General features: G+C 38.2%; 1 protein-coding gene across 11 annotated transcripts in view; it reads left to right on the top strand.

Annotated features, from left to right (window-relative positions):
* CLEC16A (C-type lectin domain containing 16A) overlaps window positions 1–19,007 on the top strand; it is an 89,923-nt gene extending 70,916 nt beyond the window's left edge. For 2 of the 11 annotated variants that reach the window (XM_087731397.1, XM_087731402.1), the window contains 3 exons: window positions 809–955; window positions 6,770–6,889; window positions 11,464–19,006. In XM_087731397.1, coding sequence (XP_087587523.1) covers window positions 809–955; window positions 6,770–6,889; window positions 11,464–11,822 — 626 coding nt within the window. In that variant the 3' untranslated portion in view covers window positions 11,823–19,006. The other 9 variants (XM_087731398.1, XM_087731407.1, XM_087731401.1 and 6 more) reach the window with 9 other exon arrangements.
* Window positions 19,008–19,588: the final 581 nt, after the last annotated feature.

The raw sequence follows: 19,588 nt of genomic DNA, 5'->3' as shown, positions 1-19,588 counted from the left end.
CAGGTCCTCAATACTTTCTGAAATTGCATCTTGAAAGAGGAGGTGCACGAGTCATCGTATGTGAGGAGGGAAGGAACTAAAATGAAGATTTTTTTATTTTTTTTTTTTTTTTTAAGGCACGTCAAAGACTGAAGCAGGGGGTTGCAGAGGAAGGAGAAAGGATTGAATGCAAGATTATGTTAGGAAAGAAGAGGACGCTACAATGTAAAGAATTTGAGGAAATATTAGTCTGAAAGCCAGAAGAAAGCTTATTTTAAAAGTGCTGTCAGACACAGTAGAGACCTTTCCAGTCTTCAGACTGGCAAAAGTTTGACTTGTGAGAAGGTGAATTAAATCCAAGACGAGCATTCGATTTGAGAGATTAAAATTTTCTGAAGTTGTTATCTCTGCAATAAAAAACATAGTGCGGGCCTTTTGTCCAAGAGGTTTTATTGTTCACTTCTGACTTAACCATTTTCCTTATCATGTTAAGGTCTGTGACCCATGAATTTATTGAATATATCAAAAACGGAAGAGTTTTGACATGTTTTGACTGTTTGTGCAAGCTCTAAATTTTCAAATGTTTTTAATCCCTTAACCTCTACTTTCTTGTTCGTTGATCAGCGTTTGCAGTATGTTTTCAGTAAGATGCATGCAGATTTTCAGGCTTCCGAGATGAAGGTGGGAGGGGGTGCATCCTCTGGGTCACTACACTAAATTAGCACCACTTTGATGCAATATTTGCTCTTACCCTTTCTTGATTTATTCACGTAGGTTAACTCTTTTGAGCTAATTATTAATCTGTAAACTCCATTGTCCTGTTTTGCAGGCTTTGCTGTAGCCCAGTGTATAAATCAGCATAATCCATCGCCACTCTCGTCACCATCACCTTCCAGTGGCAGTGGGAGTACAGGGCGCTGTGATTCAGTGACTGCAAGCTCAACATCCACTCCTTCTGCGGCACAGAGCCCATCAGGTATTAAATCACAATTTTCAGCCTAGGCACTAAGGGATGTAGAGTAGTTTATTGTAAAATTAAGTTACTATGTTATTGATTAAAAACAGTAGGGCTTTGGTTTTAGATCACTCAGTCATGCAACTAAACCAGTTAAAGTAAATTGTGGTGCAAATTTTAATGATCTCTTCAACTTTCTGGAACTCTAATAAATACTTGGCATCTTTCCGCAGTGATTTTAAGTACTGGTGAAATAATGTCCTGCTTGTCTGACCTATCTCCTAGCACATACAATTTAAAACGTTGTTTTGGCTTGTTTTTTTTTTTTTTTTTAACTGAAGTATTGCTTTTCATAAATTTATAATGTAAACTGTTAGCCTTTCATCATAGTGGATAAGTTGATCTCCACATGAAGCATCTTTTTTAAACTGGGTGACATTTGCTTTTGTATGTTTACCTGATACTCATGTTAATTTGTAACAATGGGCCAAATATGAAATATTTGAAAATAGTTATTTAGGATGCTAATATTGTAAAGCTTTTGCAATAACAGTCTTCTGGCTGAACACCGCCGCATTTCAGGAGGCTGTTTCATTGGTGCAGAAGAAGCTGCCGTATAAATAGACTGACAGTGTAACTTGCACAAATGTGTTTGTGTTGGTCAGTGTATTTAGTGGGTATGTTTATACCGGGGCTTCTTGTTGCATTAGAATGCCTTCATTCCTCTTTTTTTGTGTAGCATTTGTAGAGAATCTTGTAATAGTGTTTGTTCTGAGTGCAAATTATGTGTGAGGAAAAGCCTCAAGCTGGAGACTAAACAAGAAGTAAATCCTGAAGGGTGCCTACTGAAATGCTTTCATGCTAGAACTGACCTACTCTACCTCATTTTGGTTACAGAACACTAGAGGTAACTTGATTCTCAAGACCTTTTCAAACAGCCCTCTCATTTTAACAGTCACTTCCAATGTTGATCACTCCTTCAAATGGTTGTTCTGGTTCCCCCTTCTAAGACATACCGTTTTGCCTTTATTTGGAAGCCTCATGTAGATGTAAACTTTTTTGAAGGAAATGATGCAATCTTTGTTAGGCATTTAGTGTTTTGTAGGTTTCACTGAGCAGTGTCAAGGAGATCAATGTACGTTACATGTCCAAAGTGACTATCCCTGCAAGAAATATTGCTGGAAAGGGTAAGCAAAAGCTGCTTATGAAGTTTATGAACAATATGTAAAGCATTCTAGCACCTAGACTCTAGATAAAAAGCATCTATTACTGTGAGAGACTAACATATAGTCAGAATATTCCTGCAATATATGTAATTCCGGAATAAAATTTGGAATATTTTTTTGAATGCAATCTATTCAAAACTTTGGAAGGACCTCATTTTATTTTCTCTGTTGGTAAGTGATTGCTGTTATCCAGTCTCTTGATGGCCTAGATAATACATGGTGATCACACAGAGAAGTGGTATCATTTGTCAAAAGTCCCGGTACGGATTGGCACTACAAGAAAACATTTGTTTGACTGCATGTTTCTCTTTAGCAGTGTAAAAACGCTCATCTACAATGTCCTTTGCTCTATTTGAATCCTCTGTGACCAGGAAATGCAACTACAAGTTCTTGGCAATAATGGCTAAGAGAAAACTGTGGTAAAGGAAATGAAAATAAAAAACTTAAATTATTTTTGTTGCTGTAAGCAACATGCTAGTTCACAGAAATACCAAGCAAGGCTATACTACGTGTTTCAGACTGAGGTCTTTCAAGTGCATATAATCTGACTTCTGTGAAGAACCGAGTAGATCCAGAGCACATAATTCCTCATCTAGCATAAAAAGATAGTGCCTTATTGAAGAATAGTCATAGACTGTAGTTAACAAAATTAAAATCTACTTACACCATATGTTGGCATTTGTATAACATAAAATTCCGTTTGTTTTTCCTGCAATTTAAAAAGCCTGATGACAGGAGGCTGCTCATTGGTTAAAAAAAAAGAAGAAGAAATAAAAACAACAAAAAAAACCCCACCCCCCCAAAAAAAAAACAACACAAAAACAAACCAAAAAAAACAGAGGAAAGGTTTTTTAAATGCCTGGTTTCAGTCTGCAGTTTACCAGTTAGGCTGCATGAACTGCCCACGATTAGTATGGCCTTCATTGTGGCTTAATCATAAAGTATGTTCAAAATGCCACGTGTCATGCAGGAACAGTCTTTGGGTGGGTTTGGGTTTTTTGCCCAGGATACAGGCGCACTGGTGTCGATGCTTTAGCAAATCCAGTCGTGAGGATACAATTCTGTGCCCTACCACTATGAGCAGAGTAACCTTCAGCAAAGTCAGTGGAAATGAATGTGACAATCTGCATCAGCGCCTTGAGTCCCAAGTCAGCAGCTTTCATTAACCTGCGGCCAGGATGACTTTTGAGCTCAACTCCTGGATTTTGCTCTGCTAACTCTACTCGGAGAGCAGTAACAGAGGCAGACTGTGACTGTATGTGCAGGAGCAGGTAATTTGGTGCAATAGGCCAATGAACAGTTGGTACTGAGGTGCATGCGTCTAATCTGCATGTGGCTTAGGGATTTTGATGTGGACCATATTTACTCTCACCTTCAGGACGAAGCATCCCTGCCATGGATGTGATTGTCTGAAGGACTAATTATTAGCCGAGACATACGTTGCTATTAATATTGGAAGTGTATTTGGTGCATAGTTGCAGCACATCTTATAGTTTGGTTTCCATGTGGAAGAATCTCATTAATGCACAGAAACTGTTCCTAAAATCAGAGTAAAGCAGTAAGTGTGCATAAATCTTCAAAGCTGCTTTATTGGTCTGAACCAAACTGCTAATGTAGTTAGTTGCAGCCAATAACAAACAAGTAATGTTTTAAATAGTTATAGCTGAGTGGCTGGCGGTGTCTCAAGGTCCTCAGTAGAGACTAGAGAGGATTCCCTGGAGCTGGGTCTTTGCGGCGTGGGGAGGGTTGTCTCCAACCCAGGGAGCTGCTTTGATGCTCTTTGCTAATCCTCAGTGTCAGATCAATACTATTGTCTATTCCTGGGAACAGTTTCTGCATTAACTGATTTGATCAGTTTACTGCAAATTTGTAATGAAAGTTCTCAGGAATATTCTCCCTATTTATATGTAATTGTGATCTATACTGGAAACTGTTGTCAGGAGCATGACCATGGGAGAGATCCGTTTGGTACATCCAGATAGCTGTTCTCTGGGCTTTTGGATGAACAGAAGTACACTGCTGAAATAAGCAATACTGTCTGGACCACTCTCTCTGTTATATGAGGTCTTACTGACCGCTCAGCTGAGTTAGGGAAACAATTGTTGGTATTCAGCCACTTCAGTGTAAAACAATGTGATTTTCCCTTAACCTGTTGAGGGCGATTGAAACTGAACTGCCTTACTCTGCTGCGAAGCAGAAGGGGAGGCTTGCATGATGTGAAGTGGCTCCTTCAGGGAGGAAGTAACAAGTAGCTGATGAACAGCAGGCAGTTACCAAGATCTGGTTTATGCCCCCAGGTAGCACTTGAATGCTGCCGCCATCTGTCACACTTGAATCTCCCTTCTCATTCCCCATTCCATTTTCAACACGCTCAGGCGAGCACGCACACGTGTGCTCTCTGTCCCTCCCTCCTTCCCTGCTCCCCTCTTTGTTCTGGCAGCTGCTCAGGTTGTTGCCCATGAAGAACACGCTAGGTTGCTCAGGAGCTTCAGGCAAGGCGGCCAGACAAGATAAAGGGGAGATGTGTATGTGGACTTCGAGGAAACTACCTCAACTACCTTCCTTAAGAGCAACGTCTTAAAATACGGCAGCTGTTTCTACTGTAAACTTGTGATTATAGTGTCCTCAGCTACTGTCTCTTGCCAGATTTAAACTGTTAGAGTTTGATATGTTTGAGATGGTACTTGTAATCTTCACAGAGTTGTTTCAGGAAATAAGATTTGGAACATACACGCCGACTTTTACATAAAACAGTGATGGATGAGAACAAAATAAAGACAAATTGCATAATTGTTAGTTGAGAGAAAACAATGTTACAAGATAGAGTATCTATTAACGGTTAAACAGTAAAAGAGCTTTCAAAAATGTATCACAGGAAAAAAAATAGTTTTAATTTGGTGTTTTGTAAAAATACTTTACTTGCTATCACTCCTGCCTGCATCAAACAATTAGAGTATCGTAATGTGAGGAGGGAAGTTAACTGAACTTACAGACAGTCATTGTAAGAGAACAATAGTTGCATTAACTGCTTCGTCATGAGTACTATAAACCCTTATGATTCCTGAGTTTATCAACTGTCGTACCAAATAATTGTCACAGTACTTCATGGCACAGATATTTTAAAGCCTAGCAGCTCTCCCATTTGCAGTATTTGGGAATTAAGCTTAGCCCTTTACAAGATCTCTGTTCCTTAAAATTGAAAAAGCAGAAGTCATCCCTTAAAGAAAGCAGAATCCCTAGCAAGACAGAAAAAGCAGTATCAGGTTCTGCAAATGCCGCTATCAGGTTGGTTTTTTTCTTTGTATTTACATGATTTTATTTTTTTAAATTAATGTGTCAGTTTGAAGTGTTGCTATACATAAGATAAAAATGTTCTCTTGCTAAGCAGATTTTAATCATCAAGCTTCTGAGCTTAGAATACAGTCTCTTCTTGGCTACACTTGCTGGAACCGTGCACTGCTTTAAAGTGCTTATTTTTATATATGCCAAGGATTAAGATAAAGAAGCTGTCTTACTGTAAGTTAGCAGTGCTCCAGATTTATGTATGTGTAATGTCATCTACGCTGTATTTTATGACTTTTTAAGTTGTCTTAAGCTTTAAAATGCAATTGGCTTCAATGCTTAAGAAAATGTTTACATTGGAGCAATGGATATTGAGGACTTCAGAAGGCATTGATCTTCTATGCCACTTATGCTGTATTTCACACTTCTGACAGATATTGATGGTAAAAGGCCTAAAATAAGTACAAAGAGCTGTCCCTTGTTGCAGAGAATATATTGGATTCCAGTCTGTAAAATAAAATTTATGTATTCCAAGGAGAGGATGATTAATCAAGCATGGAGAGCCTGTAAGAGCAGTGCCTGCCATCTTACTGAAACCATCCCTGTCTCTTCCCTCTACAAGCAGTAATGTAAATGTGGTTTGATCTCTTCTGTTCTATGATGCTAGTAATTTTCTAATTAGGCGAGGAAGTGCTTTTGTTTCTAGAAAGTTTCTTTTCTAGAAACTTTCTATGCACCAAGCATCATCATCTGAACTGCTGCTATCTTTTTAAAACGCTCTATTCGGCTTTATTGTAAATCAAATCTAATACTTCGGTTTCACATCATAGCATAGTAGGGCTGAACGGTCTGAAGTATTGTCACCTGCACGGTGGTGCAACTCTTATAATTTATGGCCAGTGGAAATCAGATTAATTCTGTGTCACCAGAATTTGTGATAAATAGCTTCTCTCAAGATATCTAAAGCATGTGAGTAGATTGTAATGCAAATAAATGCCTGCCAGTCCCTCCTCAGTGTAAGTGCTGTTGGTATTGCCAGACATAGCCCAAACTGTATTATGGACATTTCCAGATAGGTAAGCGAAAATTAAATTCAGTTAAACTCATTTATTTCTAAAGAATGAATACTTCCAGCTTCAGAAGTATTTCCCAAACTTCTAAGACTCTTGGTGTGGTGTCAAATTGTATTCAAGATACCAGCAGTTATGGATGTGTCCTTGTCACTTGTTGCTACTCTAACATTTATCCTTTGTCTTCATTCCAGTTTCCCTTCCTTGTTTCATTGTTAAAGCCTTCGTATGATATATCGCTGTTTTCCTCTAGTAAGGTCTGGCAGGAAAGGACGTCGGCGGGTGTTTAGTCTGTCGGAGGCTGACAGTCACGGTGGACACTGGGTTTAGGTCTTCAAGCAGCAGCTGCAACAGAAACTCGCGCAATATCAATTCAGGCAGGTTCCTCCATAAGCTTTCACAAGCCCATACCAGTTAAGAGAACATATTTGGTTTCCGTGCTGACAGCAATGACAGTGAGGTAGGAAGCTAAAGAAAGCATCATAAATATTTGTCTCTACTGGTTTTTGGGGGAGAATTGTAAAGCAATAATTAGCTGTTTCTGAGAGCCTTATCTGCAGTTTCTCCCATGTTTCTTGGCTCTCTTGCCAAAGATGGAAATTCTGGATCGAGCCTCCAGCTTCAAAGCAGCTATGTCTTCATTTGCACAGGGGCAGCCATGGCTGTAGTGGAATTTAGTAAGCACAGGCTCCTGAATGGACGGTAATGCAGGTACTTGGCTAGCGGCAAGAAATCTATTTATAACTCGGGTAAAATGGACAAGCGTTCAGCATAAGACTGTCCTTGGACTGTGATGGCACAAGCTTAATATTTCTATGATCATCAGACTCAGGCAGATAGCTTTATGGACTGTTTAATTGCCTGAGGAGGTGAGGAGGGGAAGCAGATGCAAAAAAGATGGAAATACACTTCAGACTACCTTCTTATTTATATAACCTGTTTTAACTTGTATCTAATTAATTATTTTTTTTTTTACTGTCATGGCATGAAGATATTTTACTTTGTTAATATTGTATAAACATCCTTTTTCATCTTTATAGATTTATTTTGCAGCTTTTCACTTAATGTCCTGTTATTTATCTTTCCGTTATCCTTTCATAGTACGTTGCTGTACAGCTTAGGACACTTCTCTGTAGATGATATTCATTCTTTCCTTTTCTATCTTCTTTCCCTAATGATCATCCTTAACATAAGTTACTATAACAGAAGTTGAGTGATTTGGTTTGGATTTTTTTGCTGTAATTGTAATCTTGGTAGCATTATAGAAGTGCTGAAATACGTCTAAGGTTGCTGAAGCCACTGCAACCAGAGAGAGCTAATAATACCCAAAAACTTGCAAAATGACACCCTGTTTTCAAACCTTGTTTGGTACTTAAATTTGGGGGGGTGGGGGTGTTTGTTAGAGCTAAATGTTAACATCACAACTGTTTTAAGAAACTGATTTCACTCTCCCTGGTTTTGTTGCAGGTCTGGCTTATATTTTTTGCCAGAACACTCTTGCTTAAATACATGGGGGTTAGAGAGAGAGAAATAGAAATGCTGTTTTCCCATATTAGATGGTAACTTTTTGATATTTAAGAGTAGAGCATATCTCAGTGACCGGTGATTTTATTCAGGTAAAAATGACAATTATTTTTGCTCTTTCTATCCGAAAGTCAAACTGGAACCAAGTGTTAGGAGTTTGGGGTTTTTTTGAAAGCCACTTAGTATTTTTGTGTGCAGTATAGACAGAAGTTCCAGATAATGGGTAGAGAACTTAATCTCTAAACATACTGGGTGCCCTGAAACTCTCTTGAATCAAGAGCTTGGTACCTATCTGGATTTGAGAGACAGACATTCTTGTAATAATCCCTTCGTGAGCTTTTTTTTCAGCTAGGGTGTATCTGTTCGCCAATTGTTTATTCCAGTTTCAGAGACTTTAAGAATTCAGATGATACATAAATATATATTTATCTACCTGGATCCTTCTCTGAATTGAGTATGACTTCAAAAGGTTTTGAAATTTTGAGCCTCAAAGATGTTCTCATTAGTAATTACTGTCCTGAAGCCATGTATTCAATTAACTGGGAGGTGTTACATGTGAAAAATTTTTACATCAAGAGCGGGGTCTGATACTTTGTTGTAATGCCCCGTATATACCAAACCTTCATTCCCAGATGCGGGATCTCTGCATTCTATTTTCTATTTAGTTTCCTTCATCTGTAGTCTAGGGTTGTTTTCCTTTCTCCTTGTATCCAAAAGATATGGGAGATGATCATGCTTAAAAACTTACCTAGCACAAGCTTATAGTTGCCGTTTCAGGCGAAGTATACACCTCAAGTAGCCTATGGATTTGAGAGCTTAGTCACAAATTGTAAGTACCGCTCTCACAAACGTTGTTTATAGCTGTGACTGAAGAGGAAGATTTTTAGTGAAGTATTAGGCCAGAAGGGACAATATATTGCAAAATAGTAGTGAGAGCAGTTGACCTTTTCTAGGCAATGTTAAAAATTGTCCCTCCCTCACCCCTGTGTGTACTGGTGTTTGCTTTCTGCCCCTGCAGGGGCTAGTGGCAGTTTGCAAATACCGAGCTGTTTTGGCAGTAATGCCGTGCTGGGTTACAGAAATCCGTCACTGCTACCCTTAAATACGGTAATAGAAGTGAAGCTCTGACAGTGGCTAATGAAACATTGAAAGCAGAGGAGAGAGTCTTCTATCAATAGTAAATAAAGTGGGAGGGAAGCATAGAAGAGCTCTAATTTTTTATTTTCTATAAATACTGCAGCTAAAATACTGGACAGACTATGTTCTGCTTACATTTTTTGATATTTTTATCTTTTTTTCTGAATGTTTTTCCAGACTTTTGGATAGAAAATTTGGACTTGATGACTCCAGATCCTTTTTTTGTTGTTGTTTTTTGTGTGTGGAGACGTTTTTCAAGTACTTTCTTTTTCTTTGTGGCATTAAGAAGGGAGTCACTTTAGCATTAATTTAGATCCGATGTGGAAGGATTTGGGGACAATACAGCATAACAAAAGAATATGTCTGTCTGTCATGGTTTCAGTAAGGGGAAGTATTGAGAAAATACATTAATATTTTGTTGGGAGAGGGGGAAGAATGATTTAAGAAATGAACTGCAGAATCAGAAGTGAAATAGCAGAACTGCAATAGAAATAGGCTGTATATAACATTTCTGAGCAGAATGCTATTGATTGATAATGCTTTATTTACTAGAATGTCTCAGGTTTCTGAATCCTGAACTTTGGTGAATATTCGTACTATAATTAAGATAAAAAATAATCTTGGCAAAGAACATTTGATATTCTTTTAAGATTTTATAAATTCAGAAAGTAAAATCACCACAAAGAGACTTACTGTTTTGTGCATACTTAAATATTAGTATTTATCTTGGAATTCAGAGAAATGAGGCTTTATTTCAATGTTTTTAGCAGTTCATTTTCCATCCGAGTCTTGCATCACTTCCTCTGTTATCAATCACTATATTCTCACTAAAGCTTCTTGACAGCTAAAAAGAATCTGCAGAGTTACTTGGAATCTGTCCTTATTTTTCAAAAACAAGCAGTGATGACCCTTTTATTAAAAGGAGACTTTTTACAATCTAGACATTTTTTGTTAAAGCGAGAAGCTTTAGCCACCGATTCAGCAAAAAGTAAAAATGAGTGGTTTTCTGAAGTGAGAATACACCATTGTTTGGGGTTATCTTACCAGGAAGGTAAAAAACCAATAATCTTACTGTTATCCCACTGACACCTTACTGATATCCATTCCATTCTCAGCTTTGTTTTTCTTCTTCTTTTTTTTTTTTTTTTTTTCCTTCCCTATGTTCATGCTTTCTGTTCTTTTACAGGACTAATTGGAATCATATTGAAACTGAAATATTTTTAAGGTCACTGTGTATTAAAACCAGAACCTAATTCTTAGCTTCTGTATTCACTACATTGCCTTGTAGACTTTTCTGCAGATGCCTGTACACTTGAACACATGCTGTTTCTTACGAGAGCTCTAAAAATGGTCTGTCTTGAAGCTGGATACCTGTTACTTTAATGGCATCTATTACTCTAGTCTGAAAAGAAAAAAAACCTGACTTGTCTGGGCGTGCTAGCTCATATAAGGTTGTATCGCCTCATCCCCTCCATTCGCTATCCATCTGAGCCAAATGAGTAGTTTATTTGATAGTTAGCTAGGATTTTAAGGGGGGAAAAAGGACAGTACAAATAGCTGTTCATGCTTTGGTTTTGGTTTTTTTTTTTTTTCATTGTGTGGGAAGGTGTAGTAGCATATCAGTTTTCTGTGGTATGTAATGTTTATTCCCAATTTTATCTGTGGTGTATGCTGCATGCTTAGGAGCACAAAAAAAAAAATCATATAACACAAGCCCGTATAAAAACAGGCCTATTTTGCAGCACCTTTCAGTTACAGTAAGCACATTATTCTCCTTCCTGTTCTTCTCTAGTTCTGCTTTCTGTGGTTGAGGTGTCACTTAAATGTGAATCTGGAGAATGAAATGAAAAAACGACTTCCAAATTTTTGTAAGAAACAAGCCACCTCTTGGGAAAACTAGTTATACAGGGGTTCTTTTTTTATTTCTAAAGAGCTTCCTGGTATGGGGTGGTCATTCGTTTTAGTCTATGCTAAATACTGGAGAGGCTTTCTTATTCTTCCCCTCAGTTTCCTCTCTCTAGGAATATTTCTGCTGCATATTCTAATACTAAATCTGTAAAACTTTCTGTTTCCTAATTTGAACAGATTCCTGCTGGCATTTTATATTATGCCTTCATAATATTTTGTTTTATTTCTAATTACTAAAAAGTGAATGTGTAAGCACAGTGCTTCACAGAACTGCATTTTCCACCCAATTATTCTTAAACACTCATAAATAATAGTATACTGTTAGGCTTAATGTACATACTAAGTTGAATATTGATTGTTTCTTGGTGTTTTCTTTTATTAGATGACGCTTCAGCTCCAGAGCAGCCTCAGATGACCATTTCTGGTCAGATGATCATTTCTGGTCAGACGATGTTGACTGATGAAACTCTTTCAGCTGTCTCAAAGTCTAGCAAGAACACTGTAAAAAACAGTGACATAGAAACAGCAAACCTGTCTCCTAGCCTGATTCCTGCACAGCAGCCCACAATATCATTAATAACAGATGACAATACGGATACACTAAGCGTAGAGTCGCTTACACTGGTGCCACCAGTCGATCCACACAGCATTCGAACATTCAGCTGCATTCCTCAGTCCTCTTTACAATCTGAAGCTGAAGTTTGCAAGGTAAAAGAGGTAGAGGAAGAATGTTCTGACTAAAGCCAACCTGCAGACTGTGATAAACAGTGAAGCAAATGCAACCAAATTCTTTGTTGTTTTTTCTTTGGGAGTGCAGATACTTCTTGAAGCCTGAGAGGCCATCTGGTCCGCAAGAAGAGACCCACTGATGAAAGAGAATGTGGGCAACTTTTAGAGTAAACATCAGATGCTCAGCATATTTAAACTGGAGAAGGGGGGGGGGGGGGAACCAAAACAAAAGAAAAAAAACCCACACAACTTTTGAATCTGGACCAGTTGTTTCCTACCAATTTCTGTTATACAAGAACATGAAAGTATCTCAGAGCACCAACATTCTTTCTGTTATAGAGTTCCAGCTGCAGGAACTAAGTTAATTGTAAAAGGTCTACAGTATTATGGCAAAGTGAAGAAGTTTTTGGATACCTGGCTTCAGGTTATTGTATCATTACTTCTCTGAAACTGGAGACATACCATTGACCAGAAAAAATTATATATTGTAGTACAGAGATAAGATTTCCATTTGAGACATGGTGTGTTTTTCAGTTTGGGTTTGGTTGTTTGGTTTTTGGGGTTTTTTTTACATTCTGATCTCATTCATCTTTTGGAGGTCTGCATGATACCAGCAGGCTTGGCCACTTTTGGTGTCGTCTGCATAGGACTCCAGACTTCAATATTGTGTTTTCCATGTGTAATATTTATTTCAAAGTTTGATTCAAAGCAAGATATATATGAAACAATTTTTTAAAAGGTAAAAGCCTGAAATTTAATAACAAATGCTTATTCAAATTAACATAAGGGATTTTTGAGACTACTTTAGCCTTTGCTTAACCAGCTACAGAGGAATGTGAAATATTTTAAAGAGATTGCTATAGCTTGCTTGTTTGCTTCTGACAGTCAAATTGCTTCAGCTCTGAGGAATGGTGATATCCTTTCTACTGAAAGACAACTTCTAGAAGCAGATGGAAGCGGTTTTACTCTAAAGAGGTTTTTAAAATTTTTCATGTTCATGTAGGAAGAAGGTCACCACATCTAACTGATAATTCCTTTGCAAGTCTGAAACTCAAAAGGAAAGGTATTGTGTAGGTTTTTTCCCGTCTGGGATAGTATCACAGTTAAACAACACTGCTACATAAAAGTGATTCTGAGTTTATGCTTGCCTTACTTTGCTTCCTAGATCCTGATACCAAGTTGACAGAAAGTAGCGGAAAAGTGTTGTTTAAAGTTTGGAATGTTCTTTGCTGATTTGATACATAATTTAACATGAATGGAATTTAAGATTTCTCATCGATTTCCATGTGTGTTAAATTAATAGTAAAATGAGCAGATTGTCATTATTGGTCTGCTCATAACATTGAGTGTTTTCTGGCTCTCAAAGATTGAAGACTACTCTTTACTTCACTTGGTATTGCCATTTGAGTCATCAGTGCAATCTGTTTCCTCGTTCTGTCTCTACTAACATTAATTTCATACCAAGTAGGTGAATCTGAAAAGTTTTTACCTACTTTCTAGTTTCTTATTGTACCTCTTCCTGGCTGTCAGATGGAATACTTGAAGTGATTTTAAACATTATATATGAGATTGACTAATCCACAAGTATAACTTTGCTCGCTTTTCCCATCTTTTCCTTCACTTAATAACTTCATCTTTGTAAAATGCGCATATAAGGTGTCTGCTATTGAACGCCAGCAATTTTTTTCTTCCCCTATTAGCTTTTGCATGCAGTTTTGTCGATTTCTAGTTTTCTGTGACTTCTGCTTTGTCTCAAATTGAATTAACCAATATTCTGACCATTCCAGAGTGGCCCAAACTCTAAATGAATTCTGAGTTAGGTGTCCTCAGCACTGCTAGGGATATGGGACGAGAATTTGGCATTTTTTGGTCATACGTTTAGGGTGAGTTTACACTGCAGTCACCGTTGCAGCTGATGTACATGTACCTGAACAAGCCTAGACATCAGTAGCAGTTTGGGCACAAGGACCACATAAATTTTTATTAGCTGACCTGATTGCAGTCTAGACTTCCTATAGGATGTTGCAGCATTACACTGTAGCCCCAATAATATTCTGAAGATCGTTATAAAAAATGCCTTACTTAATTTGAAAGCATTTTATGTTAGTTGTTAACCTTAACTCTTGACCTAGATTACACAAAATGCCACTGTGCAGGCTGAGTTCCCTTAAACAGAATTAATTTTAGACAGGCAAACCTTGATCTTTATTTATTTAATTTCAAATTCAATTCTAGCAAGATTAGGACCATGCACAAGGAGTCTTTTTAATGGGTATGCGTAATCTCACCCTTGAGCTGTGCTGCACAAGAAATGGGACAAAGGGAAAGAAAGCTGACTTGGCGCTTTTCATTGCCTTTGAGTGGCTTTTAAATCTCGTGACCAGTTGTCTACTGAGAGCTTCACAGGAAATGACTGAGATAAATACTATTCTTAGGAAAATAGAAGACTAAGTCTGCTGTCTGGTCCACTGCTGGCAGAGCCTTGCTGGTCAAGGGGTGCCAAGGTGGGATATCTTTAGCAAGCTATCCAAAGCTCTCTGCAAAGATGGAACGACACTAGGAAAGCTCTGACTGCACCAGCTCTTCCCACGTTGTGTTGTTATATAAATGCTGCAACTGGTACAGACCAACCTAAATCTCTGAACGGTTATGCCACAGAAGCAATTGATTTTTGACTTGTTTGCTTCTAATTTTAAGGCATATGCGTACGCAATTTGACTGTGCTTCATGCTGCATTAGGAGACTTCAGAATGTAAAAGCTCTGGAGATGCTGAAATAATCTGTCATTGGCAATCTTTTATCTCTGCAAGTACAGTGTTACTCATCTACAATTCCTTGAAGAGTATCATATCTATCTATCTCCCCCCTTATCAGAAAAACTCAAAGGCTGTTTTCTTATCCCCCTTTCACTGTAAAAAGGAAGCTCAACCAAGAAAGCATTAGCACATCAGCCACAAATGTAATTTTTTTCTAAACAAAAGCTGATTTGAGTCACTGTAACATCACTCTTCTTAACCAAATCCAAATACCAAGTTGCAAACGAAAGCAGCAGCTAAACAACTGACCATTCAAAAGGCTCACTGCTTCAGTGTAATGCTGCAGAGGGAGGTAGAATCACTCTAAAATAAATATAGCAATGTTCCAGAGCAAAATGCCAGAATTTTGGAGAGATGCTAAATTCTCAGTGTTTGTTTGTAGAGGCTATGCCTGTCTTCAGCCATATTTTGTTGACATAAAACAGTTCTATTATTCTCTTCTGTTGGAGAAGAGAAGCCAAAGAAGCCAAGGCATACTGAATGCTGCTTTGCTATTTTATGGTCTATGTGTCTCATTTTATCAAATCTTACCAAGATATTACTCGTTTGACAGAACTATCTGTTACCTTCACTGTTAGGTCTTTCTGCCTCTTGCTGGTCCCCTTTGCTTTTCTGTCATCCAGTGTACAACAACGAACAAGACTCAAGCTTTTCATTTGTGAAGAGAGTAATGGCAGCATACACTTGGTAATTTGGTAAAGAAGAGGAGGGAGGAAACATTAGTGCCCAATTCTCACATCTGCTTCACCGTGGCAGTAACGCTTGCAGTGTAAAATTTGTGTGCAAACGTTAATTGTTTTGCAGAAATTCTTTGATATAGAAAGAAACCAAAGGTTAAGCTTCCTGCGCTTCATTTTACAAGCTGTGTGGATTAAACCAAATTCATTAGAAATGTGGTCACATATATAAATACTAAAAGCTGTATACATATATAAATACTAAAAGCTGTATTTTGTGTGTGAGGTCATGAATTATATACAGTATGAGGACTAAGCTCACTTGTATTCTCCATTGCTAATTCATGATAAACTAAAATTCTGACTTCTCTTCCTTAAATTAAGCTGAGCTTAAAAACAAAAGATATAAAATTACACCTGTTAAAGAAGGTCCTCAACGTTCTTTGCTTTACAGCACAATTGGAATTTTCCTTGAAGTCACTTGGTGAGGAAAAATTGGGAATATCTTCCAGAATTCATTTATTCTTTTGCAACATTGTTGCTAAAGGACAGGTACATGGCATTTAAAAACTCTTCTTCTATATCCAGAATTTAAGACTCAAATCTAGGTCCGTATTCAGAGTTTAAGTCAATGTCCAGTGAGTCATATGAACCCTTTGCCCAGCAGAGACAGAACACAGGGGGAAATAATGTTCCTTTGTGGATTTGAAGTATTCTCACCTGTAGTATTTTAAAACTGATGGTTAAAAGAGTTGGTTTATAGCGAAATCAGCAATCTTTAGGATTGAAATTACTGTGTTTGTTTGTTTGTTTGTTTTTTTTTAATTAAGCAGTAAGACATGGGTGACTCTAATTTCCACACTTACTGCAATTGGCCTGGGATGATTACTTTAAGCAATCTAGGAATTCAGTAATTACGCTGCAATTGAATGTCATTTTACTAGTACTAAGTTAAACTTAAACCTGTATGCTTGAAGACATAGGTGAACTATCAGACAAGCAGGTCAAACTGTATGTAGAAGTATGAAGCCACTTCATAAAAGTAAACACTTTAATTACATGGTGCTGCCAGTGCTCTAGTGTAATCAGTCACTCTTTTCGCTGCACACGTTATAGGTAAATAACGTCAGAATGGCCTAATGAATAGTTTCACTAACCTGCATGTAGCACTCTTCAAAAAAACCCAAAAAACCCACCATGCTAAACATCTTAATGTTGTGTTCACGAACCGGCTACAGTTAAACGGGGAGTTGCTTTTAAAAGAATATTGCACAGGCAGCTGTCATCTAGGAAAAAGACTGGTTTAGTCCTATAGTTGAATCAAAGATTTGCAAAGAGACATCGGACGGGGGCATCAGTGAGATCTGGGCATTTTGCCTCAAAGATGATGAGTGTCCTTGATGAGTCTCCTACCTATTTTCAGGCAACCTAATGTCAGGCATCTAAATATATGTTGAAAATTCTCTTCCTAACCGTTACTGTCATTCTTCTTGAAAGAGTTTTTTGGTATGTCACTGTTAACCATCACTAGCCTACCCTAGGATATCACTAACCTGGGCACTGCCTTCTATTATCTAGAAGTCTTTGGACTGGTTCTCCTGTGCTTGCCTGCCCTGTTCCTCTGACCTTTCCCAACATTCGCAGCATGAATTAGAAACAAATATAATAACTCTTGCTGTCTCCTAATAGTAATGCTTACTGTCTCCTCTTGGCTTCTGAAAAGCAGATGGTGATCCAAGCAGGGCTTGCTAGGGTGGGATGTTTTTAGGGGTGGGAGGGGGGAAGTGCTTGGGGTTTTGTCCTGCTGCTCAGGATTTTTTGAGCAGCAACAAAGACACGGGAGATGCAGTTCTGGACTGAGTCTCCAGCAGAAGGTTCTTTCATATGGAAACGTATTTTTATATTACATTTGTACAGGATTTTCCCTATTTTGATCTCCCAAGATTTTTAGATTTGCGCATTGCTCAGATTTGAGTTCTTTTGCAAGGTGTTATAAAATAAGTATATTATGTTTGTTAATGTATTATAAATGTAAAGCTAAATTTTGCTTGTCTAATAAATGTGCACTGTGGCAGTATCTGTTTTATTGTTTGGCTAACTTGAAATCATTGATTCTTAATATGAAAAAGAAAAACTTGAGTTATTGTTGTGACTGTCTTGTTAGCATAAATAAATGTGTGGAGTGCACATTTTTATTTAAAAAAAAAAAAACTAAAAAGGGCTTAAGAAGCAGGTAATGACTAAGAATACCTGTTGATGACAAAAGTTGGAGTTCAATGAGGTTCAGACTAGTATATAGCGTTCCCCGGATTTTTTTAAGATCGTAATCTTAAGATACATGAGGTTTTTTTCATCTTGTTCTCCATTACTTTTGGTTATGGGTACTCATACTAAAGTCAGTTTAAGACATAGTGATTGCAGTCTGATAACTTAAGTATGCACGAGGAGATGAGAAGGTCTGAGGTTTTGTGTTTGGGTGCATTTAAGGACTAACTGCGGCAGAAATATTTACAATGAACATGAGGATAATTTTGAAAAGGATTGAGAGTGGATTCAAGTGTGCGAATTTATAGACTATTAGAATTTCTAGGAGCTTTGTTTCGCCCAGCGATAGCACCGAATAATACATCGTTACAACTCTAGAGGACCTGCTGGAAGCATTTTAAATTTTGGGGGATAACTTTAGGCATCTCCACTTGTGAATAGGTGTGTTGGTATTTTTGTTGCAAACTTTTTACTTCATTTTGAGCTGTTTTGTAAGTTTGATTGTTTTAAGTGCAAAGAGGGGGGAAATGTATTTTTCTAGAAGAATGAATGTACCTGGGATTTAAACACTACATAAAGCATTTAATGAGCATGAAGGACTGTCCTCCTATGAAATATATTTCAATAAAGTTGTACCTGAAATGTACTTCATTTGAGAGGGGGGAAAAAAAAAAAAAGTCCTGAACATTCACTTAAACTTACATGGAAAAAAGCCCAAACACGGGGTGAGTTGAATTCTGAAATATCTTTCTACAGGCAATAAGTATTAATTATTTAATGTAAGTTATGTTAGACATTTGGAGTAAATGTGACAATATCTTATGTTAATTTAAAGAAAAATGTAAATAAGCGTCGGGGAAGGGAGTGAAATTAGAAAATATTGGTGTATGTTTCTGAAATCCAGATTTCTATAGCTGAGTCTGTATTTGCTGGCATTAATCATGTGTCATGGCTATTGAAAACCTGGACAAGAATGAACAATAGACCTTTCTTTGTAAATGGAACTTGGCAATAAAAATGGTGTTACTAAGAAAACTTCCTTCCCTTTCATGTTCTGTTGCTAGACTTGATCCACAAGGACATTCAATACAAGTGAAATGCAAAATTTGCAGAAGCTTGCTTTTGTTAAGAAGAATGGTGCGCATATGTGAACGTCAGGCATTTTAATCTTTAAGCTGAAAACTGAAATAGCCAAGGTATTTTTGCATTGTGTATGCAGGAAAGACATAGCATGAGAGAGAGAGAGAGAGCAGAAAAGAGAGCGAGCTGCCTGGCAGAAAAGGACCTGGGGATGTTGGTTGACAGCCGCCTGAACATGAGCCAGCAGTGTGCTCAGGTGGCCAAGAGGGCCAATGGCATCCTGGCCTGTATCAGGAATAGTGTGGCCAGCAGGAGCAGGGAGGTGATGGTGCCCCTGTACTTGGCATTGGTGAGGCTGCACCTCGAGTACTGTGTTCAGTGCTGGGCCCCTCACTACAAGGAGGACATCGAGGTGCTGGAGCGCAGCCAGAGCAGGGCAACGAAGCTGGTGAAGGGTCTGGAGCACAAGTCTTAGGAGGAGCGGCTGAGGGAGCTGGGGTTGTTTAGTCTGGAGAAGAGGAGGCTGAGGGGAGACCTTATTGCTCTCTACAACTGCCTGAAAGGAGGTTGTAGCGAGGTGGGGGTCAGTCTCTTCTCCCTAGTAACGAGTGATAGGACGAGGGGAAACAGCCTCAAGCTGCACCAGGGGAGGTTTAGGTTGGATATTAGGAAAAACTTCTTCACCGAAAGGGTGGTCAAGCATTGGAACAGGCTGCCCAGGGAAGTGGTGGAGTCCCCATCCCTGGAGGTATTTAAAAGACAGGTAGATGTGGTGCTTAGGGACATGGTTTAGTGATGGACTTGGCAGTGCTAGGTTAACGGTTGGACTCGATGATCTTAAGGGTCTTTTCCAACCTTAACAATTCTATGATTCTATGAAAAGAAACCTGTAGAAGTGATGGAAAGTAGATGAGACCAAGGGTTAAGAGTGGCTGGGCAA

This window comes from Nipponia nippon, unplaced genomic scaffold (assembly GCF_047370975.1).
Source record: "Nipponia nippon isolate SJK-2023a ecotype South Korea unplaced genomic scaffold, ASM4737097v1 scaffold_5, whole genome shotgun sequence".
In the NCBI taxonomy this organism is placed as follows: Eukaryota; Metazoa; Chordata; class Aves; order Pelecaniformes; family Threskiornithidae; genus Nipponia; species Nipponia nippon.
Note: the sequence above shows the minus strand (reverse complement) of the source record. Positions and strands in the feature narration are given on the sequence as shown.